The 22,525-nt window shown below is 43.1% G+C and overlaps 1 protein-coding gene across 2 annotated transcripts in view; it reads left to right on the forward strand.

Moving 5' to 3' along the window:
* PRICKLE2 (prickle planar cell polarity protein 2) overlaps positions 1-22,525 on the forward strand; it is a 352,734-nt gene that overhangs the window by 297 nt on the left and 329,912 nt on the right. For both annotated transcript variants that reach the window (XM_069562275.1, XM_069562276.1), the window contains exon 2: positions 653-738. In XM_069562275.1, the coding sequence (XP_069418376.1) occupies positions 653-738 (86 nt within the window). The remainder of the gene's footprint in view (positions 1-652; positions 739-22,525) is intronic.

Consider the following 22,525-nt stretch of genomic DNA (forward strand, 5'->3'; position numbering starts at 1 on the left):
GGCCCGGGCGCGCGGGAGCGCTTGTAGGGGCTGAAGGCTTTAAGTGAGGATCCCCAATCCCGGGAAAAGCCGAGCTGGGAACCGTGACCCTGAATGTCACAGTCTGGAGGCACCCAGGGAAGCCCCCTCTGCCCCTTCCCTCCAGGCAGGTCGGAATCCCCGTACCCAAGCCCCAGCGTCCAGCCTCTTGGAGCTCTAGCCGCGAACCTGACTTTGGGGCGGTTTGGCGGTGGTGGTGGTGGGGGGATGTCCCGTTCTGCTCCCTTCTTGGGAGCATCAGCCTGGTTCAAGGAGAGCACGCAATGGTCGCCTCTCGGGGACTCCGGGGAGCAGAAAGGTCTTGCTTTTGTTTCTTAGAAACCCGTGACCAAGGTGTCTGGGGGAGACAAAGCCCCAGCCAGGGCCATTTCTTAGTGGCTTGGTGTCCACGCCAGAGGCAGCCCGAACTGGGTCCGCACAGCCATCCCCAGGCGGGAGACCACCCCTGGGGCCCTGCAGCGCCTGCCCTAAATCCCCAACTCCAAGAGGAGCTTTGAAGTAGAATCAGAGGAGGTGGGGTGAGAAAGGCAGGCTGTCCTGCCTGGGACACAAGTGGGGCTCTGGAGGAAGCCCGGTGGTGGAAACATGCTTGTGTTGTCTTTTTGTTTTGAAGTTGACCGGACTGGGGCGGATCGAGAGAGGCCAGCCATGTAACGCCTGTGGTGACCAGTGCCCGGGGTTTGCCTTGCATAAATGGAGGTAGGACCCCTTATGTGGGATTCCTGGAGACAGCACCACTGCAGGGGGAAGCTACACAGATAAATCCACATACATGTCTATATGCACTCACGTGCATTTTTCGCCTTTTAAATGCACTTGAAGTCACATGGAAAGAATGCAAAGGCTGTTCCTTTAAGAGAGGGACTACATCTGCTACAAATATTGAAGGTGGAAGTGGTGGCCAGACACTGTGGATGCAGGAGGGCCCGGCTCTGGCTGCATTTCCCTGATGTGAGAGGGAACCACTCTCTGTGAGTCTAAGTCACTCTACCAAATGATTCGACTTAGGCAGGACAGTTTTTCCAAGTGCCACAGTACTGCATATGTAGGATTCCTGGGACTAGCTGGTGTTTTCCAATTGTGTTTTTAATTCAGCCTCTGTAACTCTGGGTCCTAACCGCAAACCCACCACTGCCCGCCTGTGCTGTGTCAACCCTCTTCGGTGGCCAGATGTTTCTTATTAATGTGCCGTGAATGTTGACTTCCAGGCAGCCCCAGCCTGGATTGGAATGATTATGTTTGGGGGACAAGGAATCTGGGTGCCCTCCCAGTACATCTGGCTGCTGAGGCTCTGGCTGGGAAAAGTTAGGGTGCAGGCTGACAGGCTCTGTTTGGTAATACAAAGAGAAGAGAGAGGTTCTTCTTGGCAACTTCATGAAAAGGCAAAACTGGGGACAGGACAGAATTCTTCAGTGTTGTAACCCATTCTCTCTTTGCTTAATGCATCTTCCTCCCTCACCCCCTCACCCCCCCTCACTCCCCATGCCCCTTTGAAGAAGGCTGTTTCTGGATACTAGGGAGAAAGCCTGCTTTGATTTTTTTTCCCCCCACTGTTCATTCCCAGTTGGTCATGTGTGCTGGGCACCCAGTTCTAAAGAAGCTCCCAGCCGGCTCCTTCAGAAATTAAATGCTTTTGTTCTTGCCTCTGATGGGCTGGCAGCCTCTTTGCCTTTGTTTCAGGGCACTGAGCGCAGCCCTTATGGCTCCCGAGCATTTAATAACTTCTGTGTCGGATGCAAGGCCGGGTGACCTTATAAATATGAAAAGGGCAGACGTAGGCATCCATCAGTCCCGCTGATGTTGTAGTCCCAGTAGGTGGCTCTGGACTGGCCCCTGGTGTGTCCCAAATGTGAAAGGGGCGATATGTGGGAATACATGTGGAAGCCTGGTTTTGTCAGGCACATCCAGTGTGACAGCGCTACTGATCACTTCCTGTTTGATCCATCCTTTGCTCCACTTAGGGTGGGCAGGCAGAGTGATGAACAGGAGAGCGATTTCTGGCTTCTCCCCTACTCTGGAGCCTTTAGGGCAACTTCTGATCAGAGGCCTGTAGGGCAGGGGTACAGTGTAGGGGTGTGGCCAGAGTCCCCTGCTTCCAGTCTGACCTCTAGCCGGTCATTCTCCCTAGGTCTCAGTTTTCCTATCCCGTTAAATGGGCATCATAATGGTACTTTCCTCACAGCTTTATTGTAGGGATTAAGCCAGATATTGAAAACACATTTTTTCCCCCTACCAGGCGCATGATAAATATTAGCTACTTCTGTCAGTTATTTTGAGTTTCCTCTCAGCTAGTGCCTGGGAGCAAGCATAACGAGCTCACTAGAGGCTGTGGGATCTGCTGGTCACTCCAGATTGTCAGGGCCTCTGCGTCTTGCAGAACCTTCAGCAATGTTAACCCAGCTGGTTCAGTGAGGGGAAAACAAGTGTTTTATTTTCAGCCCATTATGGAGCCTTACTTTTGGAAAGAGAGCCTTTCATGAGGCTGGGATGGGTTTTCATGCCCAAGTAGTTTCCCCACTAGCAGCCGAAAGCTTCCATGAATGGGGTTTTTATGGCATTTCCATTCATGGCTGGAAAGGAAACAGCTTCTTGCTTTTTGCCCCTTCCTTTTCCCTCATGCTCTTGGGTGACCTTTTGGAGAAGAGGGAGAACCGTTTCTGGGTTATGGCACAAGATTCTTTTTTGCCAGTGAAGAATCCCTGGCATGCTCCTTTTCCAGTGCTCTGCCTTGGGAGACCTCTGAGCTCCTGGGAGAGACAGTCACGTCGGATAGGAGGAAAGGCCTGACACAAAGCAGAAAGACTGCCTTTGGTGTGTTTCATGGAGAGTGAATTTGCCTTTTGCAAAGCACCACAACACCCTAAACACTGTCATTCCTGGACTTCATCTGTTCTTTTGGCTTCCACATGGTCCCCCTCCCCGGCATTATCCACACAGCAGGCGTCTCCATCAAGCAGAACAGACTTGTGTTCCTGCCTTCCGACACCGAAGTTCTAGGGAGGAAGCGGGTTGCAAACAAACTTTGCTTCCCTTTCTGGCTTGCTGGGGCTTTGAAGTCCGGAGGGAGCTGTGCTGTGGCCTTGCTCTGGTTTTGCCTAGCTGTGTGACCTTGGGCAGAAGACTCAGGCTCCCTGAATTTCATTTTCTTCAGCTCTCACGCTGGGATCTCACCTCTGAACAAATATTTGAGGGCCTGCTTTGTGCCAGGCTCTCGACAGGTGCTGGGGATACAGCTAACAGGGCAGACAGGGTTCCTGCCCTTGTTCAGCAAATAATTACATTTTAGATAAGGTGGTCTGGAGAGGACTCTCTGAGGAGCTGACATTTGCACAGACACTGAGATGAAGCAAAGGAGGAGGGTCCTGTTGATTCAGCCTGGGGCAGGAACCGCCAGTGCCCGCATCTCGTGGGAGCTTGTTAGAAATGCTGAATCTCGGGCCCTGCCCTGGACTTAGTGAATCTGGCTTCAGGCCTTAACCGGGTCCCCAGCTGATTCATGTGCAGGATAAAGATTGCAGAAAGCTGAATTACAGCACCTGGCACTGCTTACCCCAGCTCTCTCTCTGCCCTCTGGGGCTCCTGCATGTGATAAAGTTGCCTCAGGTTCTGTGAAAGTCTGTTACATTTTATGGAGATTTTCCTGAGGGATCATACTCCTTTATCAATTATAGTGTCACCCACACCATTTGGTGGCAAATGAGGGGATTTTTAGGATTCTTAAAAAAAAAAAGAAAAACTGGATAGAAAACCACAGAATTTCTAGGCCTTGGAGAAGAGAATGTTTGTAACTGTCAACCAAAGCGCCCTCTTCCACCCGACATAGGGCAGTTGGGGAGCAAAGGTGTACACTGGTCCCTGCAGGTGACCTGCCCCCCTGAAAAAATAAAAAGCAGCCCCTCACGGCAGCCCAGAGCAAATCCCACAGGGACAGGGCTGCTGAAGGAGTTCTCATTAAGGGGAAGATTAAGGCATCTTCGTGGACTGTGGCCAGGAGAAAATCATTAATAACTAGGCACTTAGTGTACTCTGCCATGAGACAGCTCTCCGAGTGGGGCTTAATTGGGCTTGCTTGTTTGTACCTAGTTTGAGCAGAGAGGGGGAAATAGCCAGTTCGACAGTGAAGATATGCCCTTTGAATGCCTAGGCACGGAGGAATAGAGATAGTAATAGTGATACCAAAGCAACGTCAGCAGTGACCAGGCTGTATGCTTACTCTGTGCAAAAGTGTGTCTCCCTGTTTGTGCATACATTTCTGTCACTTCCTCACCAAAGCCTGTGAGGTAGATGTGATGCTTCCTTGACGAGGAGACTAAGGCCCAGAGTGGTTCCATCATTGGCCCAAGGTCTCCTGGCTACCAAGAATGAAGCTCGGATTTGGCTCTTAACAGCCAGCCTGCTTTCTCTGTGACTGTCTGCCCTGGTGACTTCTCTATTCTAAGGAAGAGGTCACAGACTAGAGGCCCTCAGCTCATACCCAGCCTGCAGGTGGGTTCTGTTTGGTCTGCACAGTGCATTAAACGGGGGACTTTTTCTAATATTAACAGCCAGGTTTCCAGCTTCTGTTGAGGAATCCCAAGCTTTGGTAAGATGGGGCCGACTTTCCTGTGTGGCAGTAACTGGCAACACATAAGCGGTCTCCATTAGGTGGGTGTAATCTTGGCTCATTGTGGTCACCAACATTCTAGTTGCTTTTGGGGACCTATTTTCCCATCCTTCCAGTCTTTCACCTGTAACAGTCCTTGGAGCCGGGTGCAATTATTTATACCCCTTCTAATATATAAGGAAAGTGAGTCTCAGGTTTCACAGCTTGCCTAAGGTTCTGCAGTCCCCAGTCAGTGCTATTCCAACCATCTCTGACTTCAAAATTCTGTGTTCTGGACTAGGACTTCTCAGACTTGGCTGGCATGTGAATCACCAGGGGATCCTGTCCAAATGCAGATTCTGATTCAGTAGGCTCCAGGGTGAGGAACTAAGATGCATTTTTCAACAAGCTCCTGGGTGATGCTGATGCTGCTGGTCCAAGGACCATACTCTGAACAGGACCATACTCAGCATGGTCCTGCTGGCCATATCAGACTCTTTGCCTATTTTGTATGACTCAGAAGTCATGCATGGTTTTAACATCTTTTAATGGTTAGGGAAAAAAAGAATGCTATTTCATGACGTATGCAGATTCTTTGAAAATCAGATTTCAGTGCCCATAAATTGTTATCTGAACAAAGTCACTCCCATGTGTTAATGTATTGTCTGTGGCTGTTTTTGAGCTACAATGATAGAGTTGAGTATTTGCGAGAGTGTAGTTTATAAAGCCCAAAACATTTACTATCTGTCCATTTATAGAAAATGTTCTCCTATACCACTTGTGGAGGAATATGCAAGTAGCTTCTCTTAATTTTAGAAGAAAGATTTCCGAGAACCTTTGGATTCAGGGCTGGAAGAAATGTCCCCTTCAGCCTGGATGAGAATGGTGCTAAAAAATGAAAGGCAACCAAAAACCAGGGAACAGACTACAGCCATTTCTAAAGGGCATGTGGAGATGAGGCTTGCGAGACCAGATCAATGAACCGCCAGTGGATTCTAAGCTCCTTGTAATCCCTTTAACGTTTCAGCTTTGCTGATAAATGTAGATTTGACTCTCTCAATAAAAGGCGGGCTTTCAGAACAAGCCTCCTGGAGTTGCACTTTGATGAGCGGCTGACATGGAAAGCCCAGAGCAGTAGTAGCCGTGTGAAGTCATTTTAATTATGCAGAGTGGTTAGTCTGGGGACAAGGGCTGCCTTTCCAGGCAGGATGCCTGGACTCTGAGCGACCGCGCCCCCGAAGCAGTGCTCACTGGGTCAGCCAAGACTGTGCCTCGAACAGCGTCTTTCCTTTGTTGCCCTGGTAATCTTGCTGATCGATGATTGGGGCCGTAATTTGGGGAGACGCCGGCCTGCTTTCCTTTAGTGGGTTGTAATTTGGCTAAGAAATGGGTTTCCACTGGATTGGTTTTTTTTTGGCTTGGGGAGGAAAAACACTCAGTCAATTGATGTGCCAAGAAAAGTGGGGGAAAAGGAGGTGGGATGCGTGTGCATATGTGTGTGTACGTGTGCATAAGACATGCTCGCATAAGATGTGTACATGTGCATAAGATCCTTACAGCTAAGAAAGCTGGTTGTCTTACCGTGCATATGTCTTGGGCCTTTGATAACATGCCTGATAGAACCTGAACCACCTCAACAGGTTTTTCTCTTGAGGAAATATATAAGGTCATCCCAGTGTGGCTGCTTTAGCTCTGATTTTGAAATAAGACATAGCTATTATAGGAAGATTTAAAACATCACACATTCATACACGTACACACACACATATAAAGAATATATAGCAGAGAGAAGAAAACCTTTAATCCTCCCTTCGAAGGCAGGAATCCGGAAATCACAGCCAGTAGGACAAAATCATTCTGCTATCTGTCTTGTTATAGCCTTGTAGCTAAGACTAGTCGTCACATTTTGAAATGGTTGCCAGAAAGAGAATCAGAATTACGTTTTGTGGCACATAAAATTTACTTGAAATTTCAGTTTCAAGTCCATAAATAAAGTTTGAATGGGACACAGCATGCCTGTTCATTTAGTTTCATCTGTGGTTCCTTTTGGGTTTCTCTGGTAACTCAGTGGTGAAGAATCTGCTTGCTAAGCAGGAGACACAGGTTCAACTCCCAGGTCGGGAAGATCCCCTAGAGGAGGAAATGGCTATCCACTCCAGTATTCTTACCTGGGAAATCCCATGAACAGAGAATCCTGGTGGGCTACTGTCCATGGGGTTGGAAAGAGTCGGACACAACTCAGCGACTAAATAACAGCATGGCTGCTTTAACAGTAGCTGAATTGAATAGTTGAGACAGCCATCATGGTGCACAGTGGAGAAGGAAATGGCAACCCACTCCAGTATTCTTGCCTGGAAAAATCCCATGGATGGAGGAGCCCGGTAGGCTACAGTCCATGGGGTCGCAAAGAGTCGGACACGACTGAGCTACTTCACTTCATGGTGCACAGAGCTGAAAGTATTAGGTTAGCCAGAAAGTTCTTTCAGGATTTTCTGTAAAATGTTATGGAAAAACCTTAATGAACTTTTTGGCCAATACAGTATTTTCTAACTGGCTCTATACAGAAACTATTTACTCACCCTACAGCTGGAGATATATGATGTTTATGGTTTGGTGTTTTATTTCCTCAGGTCATTCAAATTATTTAAGATTATTTAATAAATTTAATGTATTATTTATTAAGATCTTATAGAAAATTACATTCTACATATAATCTTTTATAGCTTTTTTTCATACTTGGAAATACTTCATGGACATCTTTATATGTCAATATATAAATGACATAAAGATCTGATATATTTATTAGCTTTTAGAATCCAGTATTGGGTTATCATTGAATTAAATGTCTTTGAGTCATGGCTGCCTCAGCTGTTTTCCCTTGTTCTTTATCATATAGCACACGACAGTAGTTCTTCTTGTCCTATGACTTGCTGATGTGGAGCTCTTGTCAAATGGTCTTCTAAAAAGATGGTGCCAACTTTCACCCCCATTATTTAAAAGATTGGACTATATTTGTGTGTTTTTCTCCAAGGTGAAACTTTGACGCATCTCAGCTTATGGAGCAACCTGGCAGTTAACCCTTGTTTCATCCCCTGAGTGGCAGTTTATACCTGATGAATAGTGAGAGAGCACGTGGCATCGATGTCACCGTCTTGTTTTCAAAATACATTCTTGTCTTAACCCTCAAAGTGATACTGAGAGTCTATTGAAAGATCGCCATTCATATGCTTCTGCTGTTGAAGGTTGGTGGATAAAGGAAATCTAATGAATTGTTTTGCAGTCTCTCGATTCAGAAAGTTGGAAGATTATCCTTTAACTCTGTAATTAATGAATATCCCAGAGGGAATTCCCCATGAACTGAGGGAACATTTCCTAAAGGGAATGATTCCTAGATCACTGAGCATTTTGACATCAAAAGGATCAAAAGATCCTGTGTTGTATATGGGAGAACCATGGGGGTTGATTTCTGGGAAGAAATACGTATTTCCAGGCAGTGTCATAAAAATTTCTGTGAAGCTCGTGAGAGCTTCTGGGTGCCCATTCTAGCTGAGCGGTTAAAGGGACAGGCTTTGAAGATGCTTTGTAGGAACTGTAGTCTTGGTTCTGCCTCTTATAAGCTGAGTATCCTTAGCAAAGTGACTTAACCTTTCTGAGCCTGTCTTGGTTTTCTCATCTTGGTCTTCTCAGTGTGGGAATACTATTGCTTGTTACTGTAAGTTATCTTCTGAGGTTATTGTGAGTGTTAAATGGGATAATGGATGTGTTGTGCTTCACTGGGCATGATGTGTAGGCTTCATATACCTTTGTGGTTGGAAGAAGGCTTAATGGAAACACATTGGATAAGGAGCAAGAAGACCTGGGTTCATGGCTCTGACATGGTAGATTATATGACAGAACAAGGCACTTCCCCACCATGAGCCACAGTCATTCATTTGCTAAAAATGGAGGTGATGATTGTTGTTGTAGAGCCTTAACTCAGAAGAGAGAGAGAGTGAAGTCCCCCTCTGATGTGACGATTTAGCATCTAAAGGAATTAGACTTCCTGATGGAATAGCAGATTCATATGGCTCATTACACACTCACCTGGGGATATTTACACTTTAGGTTAAATAAAATTAGAAGAATTGGACCCTGTACCCTCACAGTCTCTTTGAAGTTGTGATGTTTGTAAGAGCATATGATGTTTGTAAAAACAGGTTGTAGTCTGCAACAGGAAGACAACATTTAAACTCTGCCCCTGGGGTCAGTATTTATAAAGGGTCTTTTTTTTGTGCCAGGCACCCTTGAGAATTCATGTTCAAAGTAAAAACCACACATAATCAAGATAATACTTAGTTCATTTTCCCCTAGCCTGCTTGATAAGTATGATTTTTTTTCCCTTGGTGCCCAGTGTGCCATGCTAAACACTTTCATTTACACAATCACCAGTCCCTTAAACAGAAGCTCCCTTTTCTAAGCTATGAGAAATACAGATATTTACATAATACCTGAACCCAGATCATACCCTGAAAACTCCTGAGAAGAAATCTGCATTGTACCTATGTCTTGCTGATACTACACAGCATTTAAAATTGAGATTATTTGCCAACTATTGATATTTTGGATGAAAATTTAGACTAAAGGTTTCCTCTGGAATAAAGAAAAAATAATGAAAACAATGACAAATTGTGGCAACTCATATTCCTTGCTTCCTTTTAGATAGAATACACCTGTTGAAATTTTTCTGCAGTCCCCAACATTCTCTGTTGCTTACCTGGCCTGAATCACCCGTTACATCCCTGGCTGGCCAGGTAGTCATCTGATGTTGTGACCACTGATTTGAAGACGTGAGAAAGGCATGTGTACTGCTGGAAGGATGCTATGAATGGAAGATTGGGATAAAGGTGCCACTTGGTGGCAACGTCTGTGCTAAGCATGACATCTAAGCAGCTAAACCCTCCCTGTCCCGGGAGGGTTTCTTGGGCTGGACCTGCTGTGTGCTAGGTTTCTTTCACGTATCACCTTTTGTCATCCTCAGAACAGTTTTCTAACGCATGTCCTTTATCTACTCCTTTTTAACTCTGAAAAAACACAAAACCCTGAAGCTAGGTAAAATGTCCTAGGTTATGTAAATAATAAGTAGTGGAGTCAGGTTTGAAACCAGGTCTTGAGGCCTTGAGATCACAAATTCTTTAACAAAGAGTGTTAAGCTCTGTCATTTGACTCCCATGGTCTAAATATAAAACAGTACCTTGGCAAAAACAGAATCTTATATTCTCACTGGCCTGGGGATGACATCGGACTGTTGTCAGATATCAGAAGAACCCTAGGCTAGTTGGCTTATTCGAGGCTGGGGTCTTGAATGTGGAACTCCTATAAAATTAGAGGGTGTGGTGTTGAGCTTATTGGGGTGTCTGAAAGGTGAGAAATTGCATTAACTATAATGCAATGTCCAGTAAAAGGCTCCTTGCAATTTTCTAATCGGTTCAGCATACATTTAAGGGGGCTCCATTCGGCTTGTTGATAGCTTTGGTGTCAAATTGGGGCCTCTGGGGAGTTTGTAAAAGCTGGCAGTGGGGGGCATTCTTCAGACATGCCATTTGCATGTTTGCTAGAGGAAGCATCCACCAAAGGGCTCAGTCAAGGGAGGTAGTTGGCAGTACTTCCCCTCAGCCAGTCTGAGGTCAAAGCAAGTTGAAAATAAGCAAGATGATCATCCAGTCAGTCTTCAGATCTGTGTTTTTGAACTTCTGTTCCTCATTGCTTTACTAAGTCTGACACCATGCTGCAAGACAGACCCAAGCACCTCTGACTGTCAGAAGGCATTTAATGAGAGTGTTATTTGAGTTTAGGTTTGGTAAACTACCTGGTGATGCAGAAACTGCCTTCACAGTTCTTTAAAGCTGACTCACTATGTGTACATATAACATCCAGAGCAGGTCCTTCACGTTTGCATGCTGAGGAATTAGGCCTCTGGGGGCCTTATTAGAAGAATGCGGGTGTTTTCTTTCTTCAATGACACTATGCAATTATTCGAACGATATAATTTCTCAAAGTCTTTTGTTTCGCGCTTGGGCACCCAGGAGCGCTCCTGTCATTTGCATCCTCGATGCCTTGGTCTTCGGAGCTTCTATAGCGACTTGCTGAGTTGTTTGGAAATTATAGCGACAGGCCTCGGTCATCTTTGTGAAGACCTGAATTTGGAGACAATAGATACCTGGGAGACTCTCCACCATCCTGAGTCTGAACTATTTGAAGCCGTAGGGAAGGACACAATCATATGTTTTCCTTGGTTCTGGGACACCAAACCATTAATAGTTCTGTCCAACTGCTAGGGATTTTGGATAACTTTTTTAAATTTACAAAATCCCGGTGATAGCATTTTATGGCAGGTTTATTTTTTCACTGTTTCTTTTATGCTGGAGTAAAGTCGATTGACAATGTTGTGATAGTTTCAGGTGGACGGTAGAGGGACTCCGTTGTCCACATACGTGTATCTCTTCTCCAAATTCCCCTCCCATCCAGCCTACCACGTAACACTGAGCAGAGTTTCAGGCGGGTATATTTACTTAAAATAGTAAATAGTACTTAAAATAATTCATTTTGATCCAATTGTTACATAAGTATGCAGTGCAGACAGCTTGGAAAATTGAACAAAATCAAATGATTTATTTTAAGAAAATAGCATTATCTTCATCACACAAGGTTGAGTACAGATCTCTTAGCTTTAGGGTGTGATTTCTTTCTAGTCTAGTTTGTTTATGGTAGAGTGTTATTAGTTGCATTCATTTTCTAAAGCTGCCAAAACAATTGCCTACAAACTGGATGGCTTTAAACAACACAGTCTATGGTCCCACAGTTGTGAAGGCTGGAAGTCCAAAGTCAAGGTGTTGGCACAATTGGTCCCTGTGTAGGCTCTCAGGGGGAATCCATCCATGCTGTCTTAGCTTCTGGGGACCTTCTTGGCAGTGCTTGGCCTTCGAGGCTTTCAGAAGTATCGCTCCCTTCTCTTCCTCTGTGTTTCTGGCCTTTTCCCTTTTTAAGGACTTGTCATTGAATTTAGGCATGATGATCTCATCAACTTAGTTACATCTACAAAGACCTTTTTCAAAATAAGATCACATTTGGAGATTTGGGTGGATCTTTGAAGGGACCACTATTCAACCCATTGTAATAATTATGGAAATAAAGCATATATATATATAATATACATTTAATATATATAGTTAAATATATAGTCATATATTAGATATATAATTAATATATTTTAAAACTTATTTAAGCAGTATGTCCAATTTGGGCTTTCTAAATGTGTTCTTTGTGAAACGACAGTGGTACGGGAGGGCTGGTCCTTGACTGTGGGGCATCTTTGTGGGGATATGCCTTACTTGTCTTTCCTGGGCCTGTTAAATATCTGCAGCAGGAGGGGACTGTACAAGCTGCTCTTCGTGGATGGCTCTCTGAGACGGAATTTGCTGCCCATATTGATGAATTCAGCTGTCTGAATCAGCTGACCCTCGGGTCATCCTATGAAGTCCATCCATCTTCTTTGAGCTTTTGTTGGGCCTTGCCAGGGAGAGTATAGGAAATGAACTGGTAGTCTGCGGACAGTTATTTGTGGGAAGCGCTTTTCGCCCTAGGACCTTTTAATTAATGTCTAGGCTATATAATTGATTCACTTGCAAAGGGGAAAAAAAGTGAGCTTCATTAGAAAAGGAAATTCTTCATCCTCCTAGAAATCAGCCCCATAAAACCCTGCCTGAGATGACTCCCCCTACCCCTCCCTCAGTCAGTACCCCCAACTCAGCCCCGCTTCCCATCATATCTCTGTAAATACCATCAAGAAAATTATAACACTAATTGTACTCCCTCATTCCCTGATTTCTGTCAAATCCAGCATGAATGGATCTAGGCTTTCCAGAATAAATTATGTGAAATAAATTGAAAGCAGATTATGATTTTTTATCATCATGTTAGCTATCATGAATGGAACGTTAACAATGGGCTAGGGCATATTGTATTCTAAGCACGTTTCTTGTCTTCTTATTTAATTCTTGAGACCCATTCTGAGAGAAACAGCACTATCCACATTGTTTTCACAAGGAAGCTGAGAGGCTGCAAGGGTGAGTTACTTTTCCCGAGGTTACGCAGCTAGTGAGTACTCAAACCAAGGTTAGATCTTACAACCCTGACTGTAGTTTGAACTCTTAAACCCCACAATATGTGCCTGGCTCTGGAGGATTCTTCTTTTTTTTTAAATTTATTTTATTATTTTATTTTTTTACTTTATAATACTGTATTGGTTTTGCCATACATTGACATGAATCTGCCACGGGTGTACATGAGTTCCCAATCCTGAACCCCCCTCCCACCACCCTCCCCATATCATCTCTCTGGGTCATCCCAGTGCACCAGCCCCAAGCATCCTGTATCGAACCTGGACTGGCGATTCGTTTCTTACATGATAGTATACATATTTCAATGCCATTCTTATAGACTCTAAACTGTGGTTTTCACACTTCAATATTCATCAGAATCGCCTGGAGGGTTGCTCCAGAGGGTACTCCTCAGAGTTTCTCATTCATTAGATATCAGCAGGTGATTAGAATATCTAATCACCTAGAATATCTAATCACATCTAATAAACTAGGTGTTGCTGCTACTGGTCCAAATAGTTTGAGAACCACAGGTCAACACTGTAGCCCTTCTCCAGGACTTATAGTCACATCCATTTATCAGACCAGATAAACATGATTTAAATGACTGTCCAGTTTACTAGTCCATACGTTTTCTTATCACAAAGAAACAGTGTAGGTTACTATTACCTGGTTGGCATTGATGTTGAGCACTTGGAATTTAGTTTGGAAAGAAGGCCCTACCCCCACAAAAGCTTGAGTATAATCTTAGTTTCTTCTTCTTTCCTGTCATGTAGAGGCCATGAAATTTAATAAAGTTAATAAAGTGGTTTTTGAGATCTTTTGTCAGCTGGAAAGTAGAACCAGCCAAGGTCTGGTATCCATGAAGATGACTAAAGATTAATGAAATGTTCTAGCCCAACCAGACAACCTAGATAGCATATTAAAAAGCAGAGATGTTACTTTGCCAACAAGGGTCCGTCTAGTCAAGGCTATGGTTTTTCCGGTGGTCACGTATGGATGTGAGAGCTGGATTGTGAAGAAAGCTGAGCGCCAAAGAATTGATGCTTTTGAACTGTGGTGTTGGAGAAGACTCTTGAGAGTCCCTTGGACTGCAGGGAGATCCAACCAGGCCATTTTGAAGATCAGCCCTGGGTGTTCTTTGGAAGGAATGATGCTAAAGCTGAAACTCCAGTACTTTAGCCACCTCATGCAAAGAGTTGACTCATTGGAAAAGATTCTGATGCTGGGAGGGATTGGGGGCAGGAGGAGAAGGGGACGACAGAGGATGATATGGCTGGATGGCATCACCGACTCGACGGATGTGAGTTTGAGTGAACTCTAGGAGGTGGTGATGGACAGAGAGGCCTGGCGTGCTGTGATTCATGGGGTCGCAAAGACTTGGACACGACTGAGTGACTGAACTAAACTGAACTGAGCCCAACCAGATAGTAAAATACATTGTAAAGTGACAGAAAGGAAAACTGTACGTTACTAGAGCAGAAATTGATTTTTTATGACAAACTCAGATATCTCCCCAAATCAACTCAGGTGTTGTAAGATGATGATCTATGATAAAGGTGATATGTATTTAAAAGCAGTGGGGAAAAATTCAATAAATGGTGCTAGGACAAGCAGCTTTTCATGTGGAATGAAAAGATTAATCCAAAACTTTTCAATGTAAAGAACATTTAAATTTGATTATGGAAAAATGCTTTTACAAATTGGGAAAGTGAAAAGCATATCTAAATTCAAATATTCCTTCTTCCTTTTTCTCTTACTCCCTCCCCTCTTGCAATGCTGACCACCTGCTGGTCCCCAAACACAGGCATAGTTTCACCTCAGGGCATCTGCCCTTGCCGGGACATCCCCCAGGACCAGCCACCTACATACCCATCAGTTTTTTTCCCTTGCTTCCCTCCAGATCTCTCTTCCTGAACGGTTGTGTTCTGTGATCATCTTCAAATTGTGTTCAGATCCCTCCCTTTTCCCTTCGTCTTAACTCTTTGTTTTTTCAGAGCACTTATTACTACCTGACATTATACTTTTAATAGATTATCTGGCTTTTGTTCTCACCCTAGGATTAAGTTATCTTAGCTCCATAAGAATTTAAACTTCATGAGGATATTCCATGTTTCCTTTGTTCAAGTCTCTAATACCCAGAAAAATACCTAGTGCACAGCAAAAAACCTACCAGAATTTGTTGGCTGAATGAATAAATGGATGGATGATAGGAATCCCAGATGTTGTAAAGGAAGATGCGTTATTTTGACATGAAATAATTTAAAAATTGTCAAAACAAAATTGAAAGAAAAATTTGGAACAGATAGGATAAAGACAGAGGCCTAGTTTTTTAAGATATGAAAACAGTGCTAATAAAACTGTGAAATGATTCATTAGAAAATTGGGCAACTGATCTCATTAGGCAGGTGTTTGAGAAGGTATAATTTGTTTTCATAGTAATGTTCTTATGTTTCCATTTATTTGTGAGTCTAGTATGAGTAGCTCTTAGAAAATGTTTGTGATGTCTTTGTTCAATTAACTATAGCATCTCTTCCTAAGAAGTATTAAAACAGTGTGCATACTTATGTTTTGGGCCAAGCTTTGTTGGCTTCTATCAAGAAGATTAAAAGACCTTTTAAGATTCCTTAGGATTTGGAGTTGTCTATGGGTATGAACAAGACCCATAGCTGTGCTAGTGTGATCCAAGAGATGACGAGAAAGAGCAAGTAAAAGACGACCAAATCCGCAACATCAGAAATAACCTCTGTGTCTAGGGATGTGGGCATTTCACCGCTAATGGGTACCTTTCTCTTTTCTTGTCATGATGACTTGGGAGTGTTGCCTATGGCCTTTAGAGGCCTGGGGACTGAGATGTAAATTCTTTCGTGGTCTGTGAGATTGTACCATCACAATGCAGGTAGTCCTGCCTGGAATGCCAATGCTATTCTTCCCCAGTGAGAAGCAGTGAAAAGTTTTTGGAGGCAGCAGGTGCCTTTGGGAAGTGCTTGTACATATCTGATGTTTGCAAACTTGACTTCTCTGGACCTCAGTTTCCCTCATCTGTATATTGAGGGAGATTATAGAATAGGAAGCCCTTCTCTCTCCCCCCCATTGTTAATACACGGTGATAGTATTGCTAGGGTTTTCCTGCTCAGATAATCAACTGAAGAGATTTGGACAAGAAGAAATTTAGGAGAGAGAACAGAAATTTTTCACTCAGTCCGCTTGCCTGATAAGCATCCCCTTTTCAGGATGCTCTCACTCTTCTGCTTGCTTTAGTTGTGGTGTTGTAGAATCATATATATGCCAAGTGTGAATTTGTTTGTTCCTTACACTACTTATTGCCAGTTACACCTGCTGCTATAGTTAAGTTACCTACATAAACCCATGACATATGAATGTGAAAAGAAAGAAGAGTTATTTCTATGAAAATTAAGCTGAGTGCTTGGAAATGACCTGAAACAATTTAAAAATATTGGGGAAGAGGCAGAAATTGTAAAATGACTTAGATTTTCTTGACAGCATCTTTTAAGTTCTGACACTACTTTAAAAAAACACCTCAAAAAACAAGCAACAAATAACGCCACCGAAAAAAAAAAAAAAAAAAAACCCAACCCAGATAAGAGAAAACCTGCTCTGGGAACTGAAGGTATGTGTTATGGTGCTGGATCTGTAAGTCCATAAGCTAAATTCCCTTGCCCATTGCTGCTGCAGTGTCCAACTCTCACGACCCCATAGACAGCAGCCCACCAGGCTCTGCCATCCCTGGAACTCTCCAGGCAGGAACACTGGAGTGGGTTGCCATTTCCTTCTCCAGTACATGAAAGTGAAAGTGAAGTTGCTCAGTCATGTCCGATTCTTAGTGACCCCACGGACTGCAGCCTACCAGGCTCTTCCATCCATGGGATTTGCCAGGCAAGAGTACTGGAGTGGGTTGCCATTGCCTTCTCCGCCCTTGCCCACTAGAAAGGAATGTATGGTTATGTATTTCAAGAAAATAAAAGATATCTATGTATGATTCTTTTGTGATTCCTCAATGTTATAGACACTGCTACTTGTCCTCATGTACATTTCTACTCCTTAGAAACATTACCTTCAAAGTACTGTCTGGCAAATATCGTATTAAGACAATATTTCCTAGCCCTCCTTGCTTCTAGGGATTATGATTGACTAAGCTCTAGCCAAAGGCATATGAATAAAAATAGGAAGTACAGCTTCTGGAAAGTGCTTTTGAAAGGAAAGCATGTACCATTTTTGCTGACTTCTTGTCCACTGGAATGTGGATGTGACAGCTGGAGCTCAAGCAACTACATTGGACCATGAGGTAGAAGCCCTCTGTTGTAAAAGGCAGAATATGGCATGCAGTGCCTGGGTCCCTGATGACCGCAGAGACAATAGCACAGCCTTGGACTGTATAACTCCAGACTATATTTCCATGAGAGATAATTTTCATCTTGTTTAAGCCATTATTATTTTGAATCTTCAGTCACCTACAGGCACATTTCAAGCCAACAGGACTATAACAATGGGATGTATGTTGTGTTCTCAGTGGTTGATAATCCAAGCTCTTCTTTTAATTTTAGTTCTTGCTAAGGGCAGGTGTGCTATTCCAGAATACACTGTTCTGAGGCAGGGATGCCTTCATGTGAAATTTTGGCATTTTGTAAGTTCTTAGAGTGGATGACTCGTGGTGGTAATAGGTATTAAAGAGAGTAATTATTTCCTGTTGGTCAACTGCTCTCTGAATATGCACAGTTATCTATCGAGGAATAACCTGGGACAACTCAGGAATGTCCTCATGTAGCACTGATTTCACCCTTTGAGAAAGTGCATATCCTGTTTTGGAATGTGTTTAGTACTGCTTATTTTAGGATTAAAGGGTAATAGAGTGAAGGAATACATTTAATCCATTTGATGGTCCCTATCGTTTTACCAGCAGACCGAGCAGAGGAGTTGGGTTCACATTACATCCGTGGAGAGGTATGCCACAGCGCTACTGTGTGGGAGTGTGGGCAAGGGTGAAACCCTATCGCCTTTGTGTGAGCACAGAACGACATGTGCCTTTTTAACCTCGTAATTAAATAATCACCGTCCAAAAACGTTTCTCTCTGGAAAGTCTGCCCCGCTGGTTGTATCCCAGAATAGTTTTGCATGAGAGTCTTTAAGTAGGAATTACCTTTATGATGGTTATTCCTGACCAGCTTTCTCAAATTATCTGAGCAAAGTGTTAAATTGTTAATAAAAAGTGTCTGAGAAAAAATTAAATGACATTTTGGGGTCAGGTTTTCAAAAGCAAGAGGAACACACTGGGAAATGGATTTATAAAGGCTTAAAGGGAATTTATTCATTCAAGAAAGTTTATTATGTGTGTGCTATGGCTTTATGCATGTATGTTTAGTCGCTCAGTTGTGTCTGACTCTTTGTGACCTCATGGACTGTAGCCCTCCAGGCTCCTCAGTCTGTGGGATTCTCCAGGCAGCAATACTGGAGGGGGTTGCTGTGCCCTCCTCCAGGGGATCTTCCTGACACAGGGATCGAACAGACATCTCCTGGATTGTAGGCGAATTCTTTACCCGCTTGCCATAAAATACAGTAAAACCGATGTCATAAATGTTTATAATTTCAATTCGTTGGATGTCCTTCTTTGATACATACAGGCGGGTATGCACTTGTAGCATACACAGATCAGTATCAAGATGTGTGGATATCTGTGTATGTATGTGTACATATGTTTTGTTTTGTTTTTTACACAAATGGTGGCATATTATAGATACTTTTTGTCACTTGACAGTAGATCTTGGAGGATTTTTAACATTGGTATATTATTATATATAAATATTGTTATAGAAAAAAAACAGACCAGGCAATAGCCCATTGTATAGGTATGTCATAATTTTTTTTTAACCAGTTGCCTGCTGATGATCATTTAAGATATTTAAAATTTCTGGATAATGCAGTGGTGCTTTAGCAGACATTATTTGTAGCTTGTCATTGGCTTTTCACATGACAGTACCTGCGGGGTAAATTCCTAAACACAGAATCATCAAATCAAAATGTATGTGCAAATTAATTAGTTGACTATTACTAAATAGAAAAAATAATGGTTTCCAAAGATGTTCAGATCTATCAGTGTATATGAGGGTGAAAGATTAAGTTTACATGACTGAACGTTTAACTTCAAAAAACTTTTTGGAATGCCATTTAAAGCATTTATTTTGTATTGTGGTAAGATAGTCATGGGCTACCCAGGTGGTGCTGGTAAAGAATCTCCCTGCCAGTGTAGGAGACATAAGGGATGCAGGTTTGATCCCTGGGTCAGGAAGATCCCCTGGAGGAGGACATGGCAACTCACTCCAGCATTCTTGCCTGGAGATTCCCGTGGAGAGAGGAGCCTGGCGGGGTACAATCCATAAGGTCACAAAGAGTCGGACACGACTGAAGTACCTTAGCACACGTGTACAAGATAGTCATGGCTGGGATGCCATCTTGATTTATTATGTTGATAACACCACCCTCAAGTTTTTGCAAAACCATTAAATTGGATTTAACCTACTTGCACTGGGGTAGGAGTTTTTAGGTAACTTAACCCTGATGGAGACTCTTTGGGAATAAGATAGATCATCATTATTATAGACAAAGACCAATATACTGTCAGCATTCAGTACTGATGATGCCCACGGTACTGAATTCTGGTGTATCAGAGTGTGAGTTTGTGTTCTATCACATGACTGGGTAGAAAGAGGCAGAAGGCTGGTGTTAATGATTTTGGTACTGGTCCATTCTGCCCCTAATTTTTTTTTTTTAATTTCATCTGAGTCTTGATTTACAGAGCTGTAAAAATCAAGGAGTTTTGTAAATTGGGGAAGAAACCCTTTCTCCCTCACTGTTCCCATCACACTCTAGAAATGTTGCTTAAACCTTAAACCCAGTTTGAAAGTTATGGTTTTACTGTATGCCTGGCAGCATTTCTTTCTCTCCATCTCCTCTGTATTGTGCTCTTCTGGAAACCACTATTATTTCTTGCTTCAACAGGTGCCCTGGTCTACCTAACAGATTTCTCCACTTCTACCTTTTCACCCCTCTAATCCATTTTCCACCCAGCCCTCAGATACAAAGAGGTAGTTCTTATGAAATATTGAGCAGATAAAAATATTAATAAAATATGTATCAGGCAAAAACAACAGTGTTGTGATGGACATACATGAACCTGCCACCTGGTTTTAGGAAAAAGAACCTTATTATCTCTTGTGATTTCATCCTCTTTCCTCTCTCTGAGGTAACTAGTGTCTTGAATTATGAATTTTCACATCCTTAGCTTATTTCATAGTTTTGCCATAATTTATGTCTTACTAGGCATCTTTGCTTCTGTAATGTTCTTTTGGGACACAATATTCAAGAGGTTATCTGAAGCATGTGCCCAGGATTGGCCTTGCCAGGTCATCTAGCATGTACCTAGGACTTCGCTAAACAAGGATACACTGCTTTCCAAAGTTAATACTCCGTCAGCAGTTAAGGTTCTGCTTGTTCTCATCCCTGGCCACACTTGGTTTTATCTGATCCCTCCTTAGTCTTTTGTACATGTGGCTCCCTCTGCCTAGAATGTCCTTTCCCCATCTATTCCAGAACTGGTTGCTTCTTGCATCTTTCCACTCTCAGTTTAAATGTCACCTTCTCAGAACATTTCTCTGCCCATAAGCCCCTCTTGCCCCCAGACTATAAGGGCAGGACCTGTGTCTGCTTGGTTCATCATTGTGTTTAAAAAGCACGTTGATTTTCTGGAAGGTGCTCAATAAATAGTTGAAATGAGAGTAAGCAATGATGTGAATCAAGCCCTTTCTGGTCTGAAGTCTTCTGTGTGAAATGATGTAAAGATTTGAGAAAGTTCAAGAGAACCCACTCTGTTTGGCTCTGGCTTCAAGGCAGTTTTGTGATGAAGATGGTTTAAGAAGACCTCCTCTGAAGGGGTGTGGATGCTCAGCTGCTCTGATGGAACATTTCCACCAGCAGACATGAAAAATGTCTGTGTGCAATAAATGAATAAATGGAGCGTAAATAAATGAACAAGCAGAGCATACATAAATAGGGCATGGGTAAACAGGAGTTACAGACGTGCTTGTCTCCCAAGTAAGAAAGTAGGTGGAGGTGCTCTTGAGGTGCAGAATTAACCGATATTCTAGCATCCCTGATTGGGACTGAAAAGTAAGTGATCCCAGATGGGAGACCTAGGGAAGTTTTAGTCCAGAGCTCAGATTCCCAGTGTGGACATTCGAATTTGCCTGTGGATGAATTTGTGGGGTTTTGTTTGTCCTCATGGGAGTTGGCTTCTTTCGTCCTTAGGGGTGGCACATTTTCTTTGAGCTCAGCCTGGTGAAAGCTGGGCAGTGCAGCTTCAGTACTGGGCAGACTGGGTGGGGGTAGCAGGTCATTCTTGAAGATTAACACAGAAACATCCCTAAATAATGTTTGAGTATACATACATACATAATGAAATCCATTACATGGAGTCATTTACAACCTGCAAAGCACTTTCTCATACATAATCTGATCGCCTAGAAATGGGAGGGAATTGACTCGTGTTCAAGATTCCTGTGAAATCCCAGCAACAGGGATGCCATGCAGGGAGGTGATCATAAGCTCAGGCTGGAATCTCTGTTGCTCATTGACCAGTTCTGTCAATTTGGATATGTCACTTAGGCTCTCTGAACCTCAGTTTCCTCATCTGTAAAATGGGAACATCAATTCTTCTCTAAGTTTCCAGTGAGGGAAGTGATATGATAAAGATAAAACACTTGCCACAGTACCTGGCACATAGGAAGTGCTTGAATTTCTTTTTCCTTTAAAGATTTATCTTTAATTTATATATGATGGAGCAAGAGATACCCAAAGGAGATTGACATGGTGGAGTATGTAGTTGAAACTGGGCCCAGAATGCAGATCTAGGCACTTTCTGGCCAGTATTTTTGGGACACACTTCTTTTTCAGAACAGCTCAGATATCTTAAGCCTCTCTTAATTAAGCTCTTTCTATGAAAGAGCTACTCTTATTTTTTTTCCTAAGGTTTCGCAAGTCTGTTTTGCTTCAATACATTCTTAGTCATTTATGATTTAAAATGGAAGGATTAAGACTGAACAATTGGCAGCAGCCTGTAGATACAAATGCCTTTGAGGACTGCTAAAAAGGAAGCAGGAAGTAGAAGAGGGTAAGTAAAACTGTCAGAGCATCAGCCTCCAGACTGCAAGTCCCTGGAAGAAAGAGCTCCAAGGGGCTCTCTGTGCCCCTTGCTTGTGTGCTGACATGTGAGGACCTCTCTAAGTCTGTGGCCAAGAGGAAATGCCTCTTTGTGAGAAGTCAGCTTAGTGTGAAAAGGATGGGCAGGCTGAGTTGGGATAATTAGTGGCCCAGTGAAGCAGAAAAAGCCCCTCCAAGCCTCCTTGTTGCCCACTGGCTGATGGACCTCCCCACCGTTGTTGCAACCCTGACCTTTCTCCTGACATCTTTCCAGGCAGTGTTTCTTAACGTGGCCTCCTATAGATAGAACACTCCTGAGCAAGGGTGGGAAAAAACCTGACATCCTTTGTTTCTACTAACCCCTACTTGAACTTTAGCATTTCCCTGAATTATGAGTGAAGGCAACAGACCACAGTGATTGCATCAGCGATACCTGTGCCTTTAGCACCAATAAAAATCCCAGATGTTTTCTTATGTTAACAGTCATGGAAGTCATCTTGAAAGATCATTAATGCTCATCATTGTTTAGAAATCATGGCACTGAGTAGATTTACTTCTG

This window comes from Ovis canadensis, chromosome 19 (genome assembly GCF_042477335.2).
Source record: "Ovis canadensis isolate MfBH-ARS-UI-01 breed Bighorn chromosome 19, ARS-UI_OviCan_v2, whole genome shotgun sequence".
Lineage (NCBI taxonomy): Eukaryota > Metazoa > Chordata > Mammalia > Artiodactyla > Bovidae > Ovis > Ovis canadensis.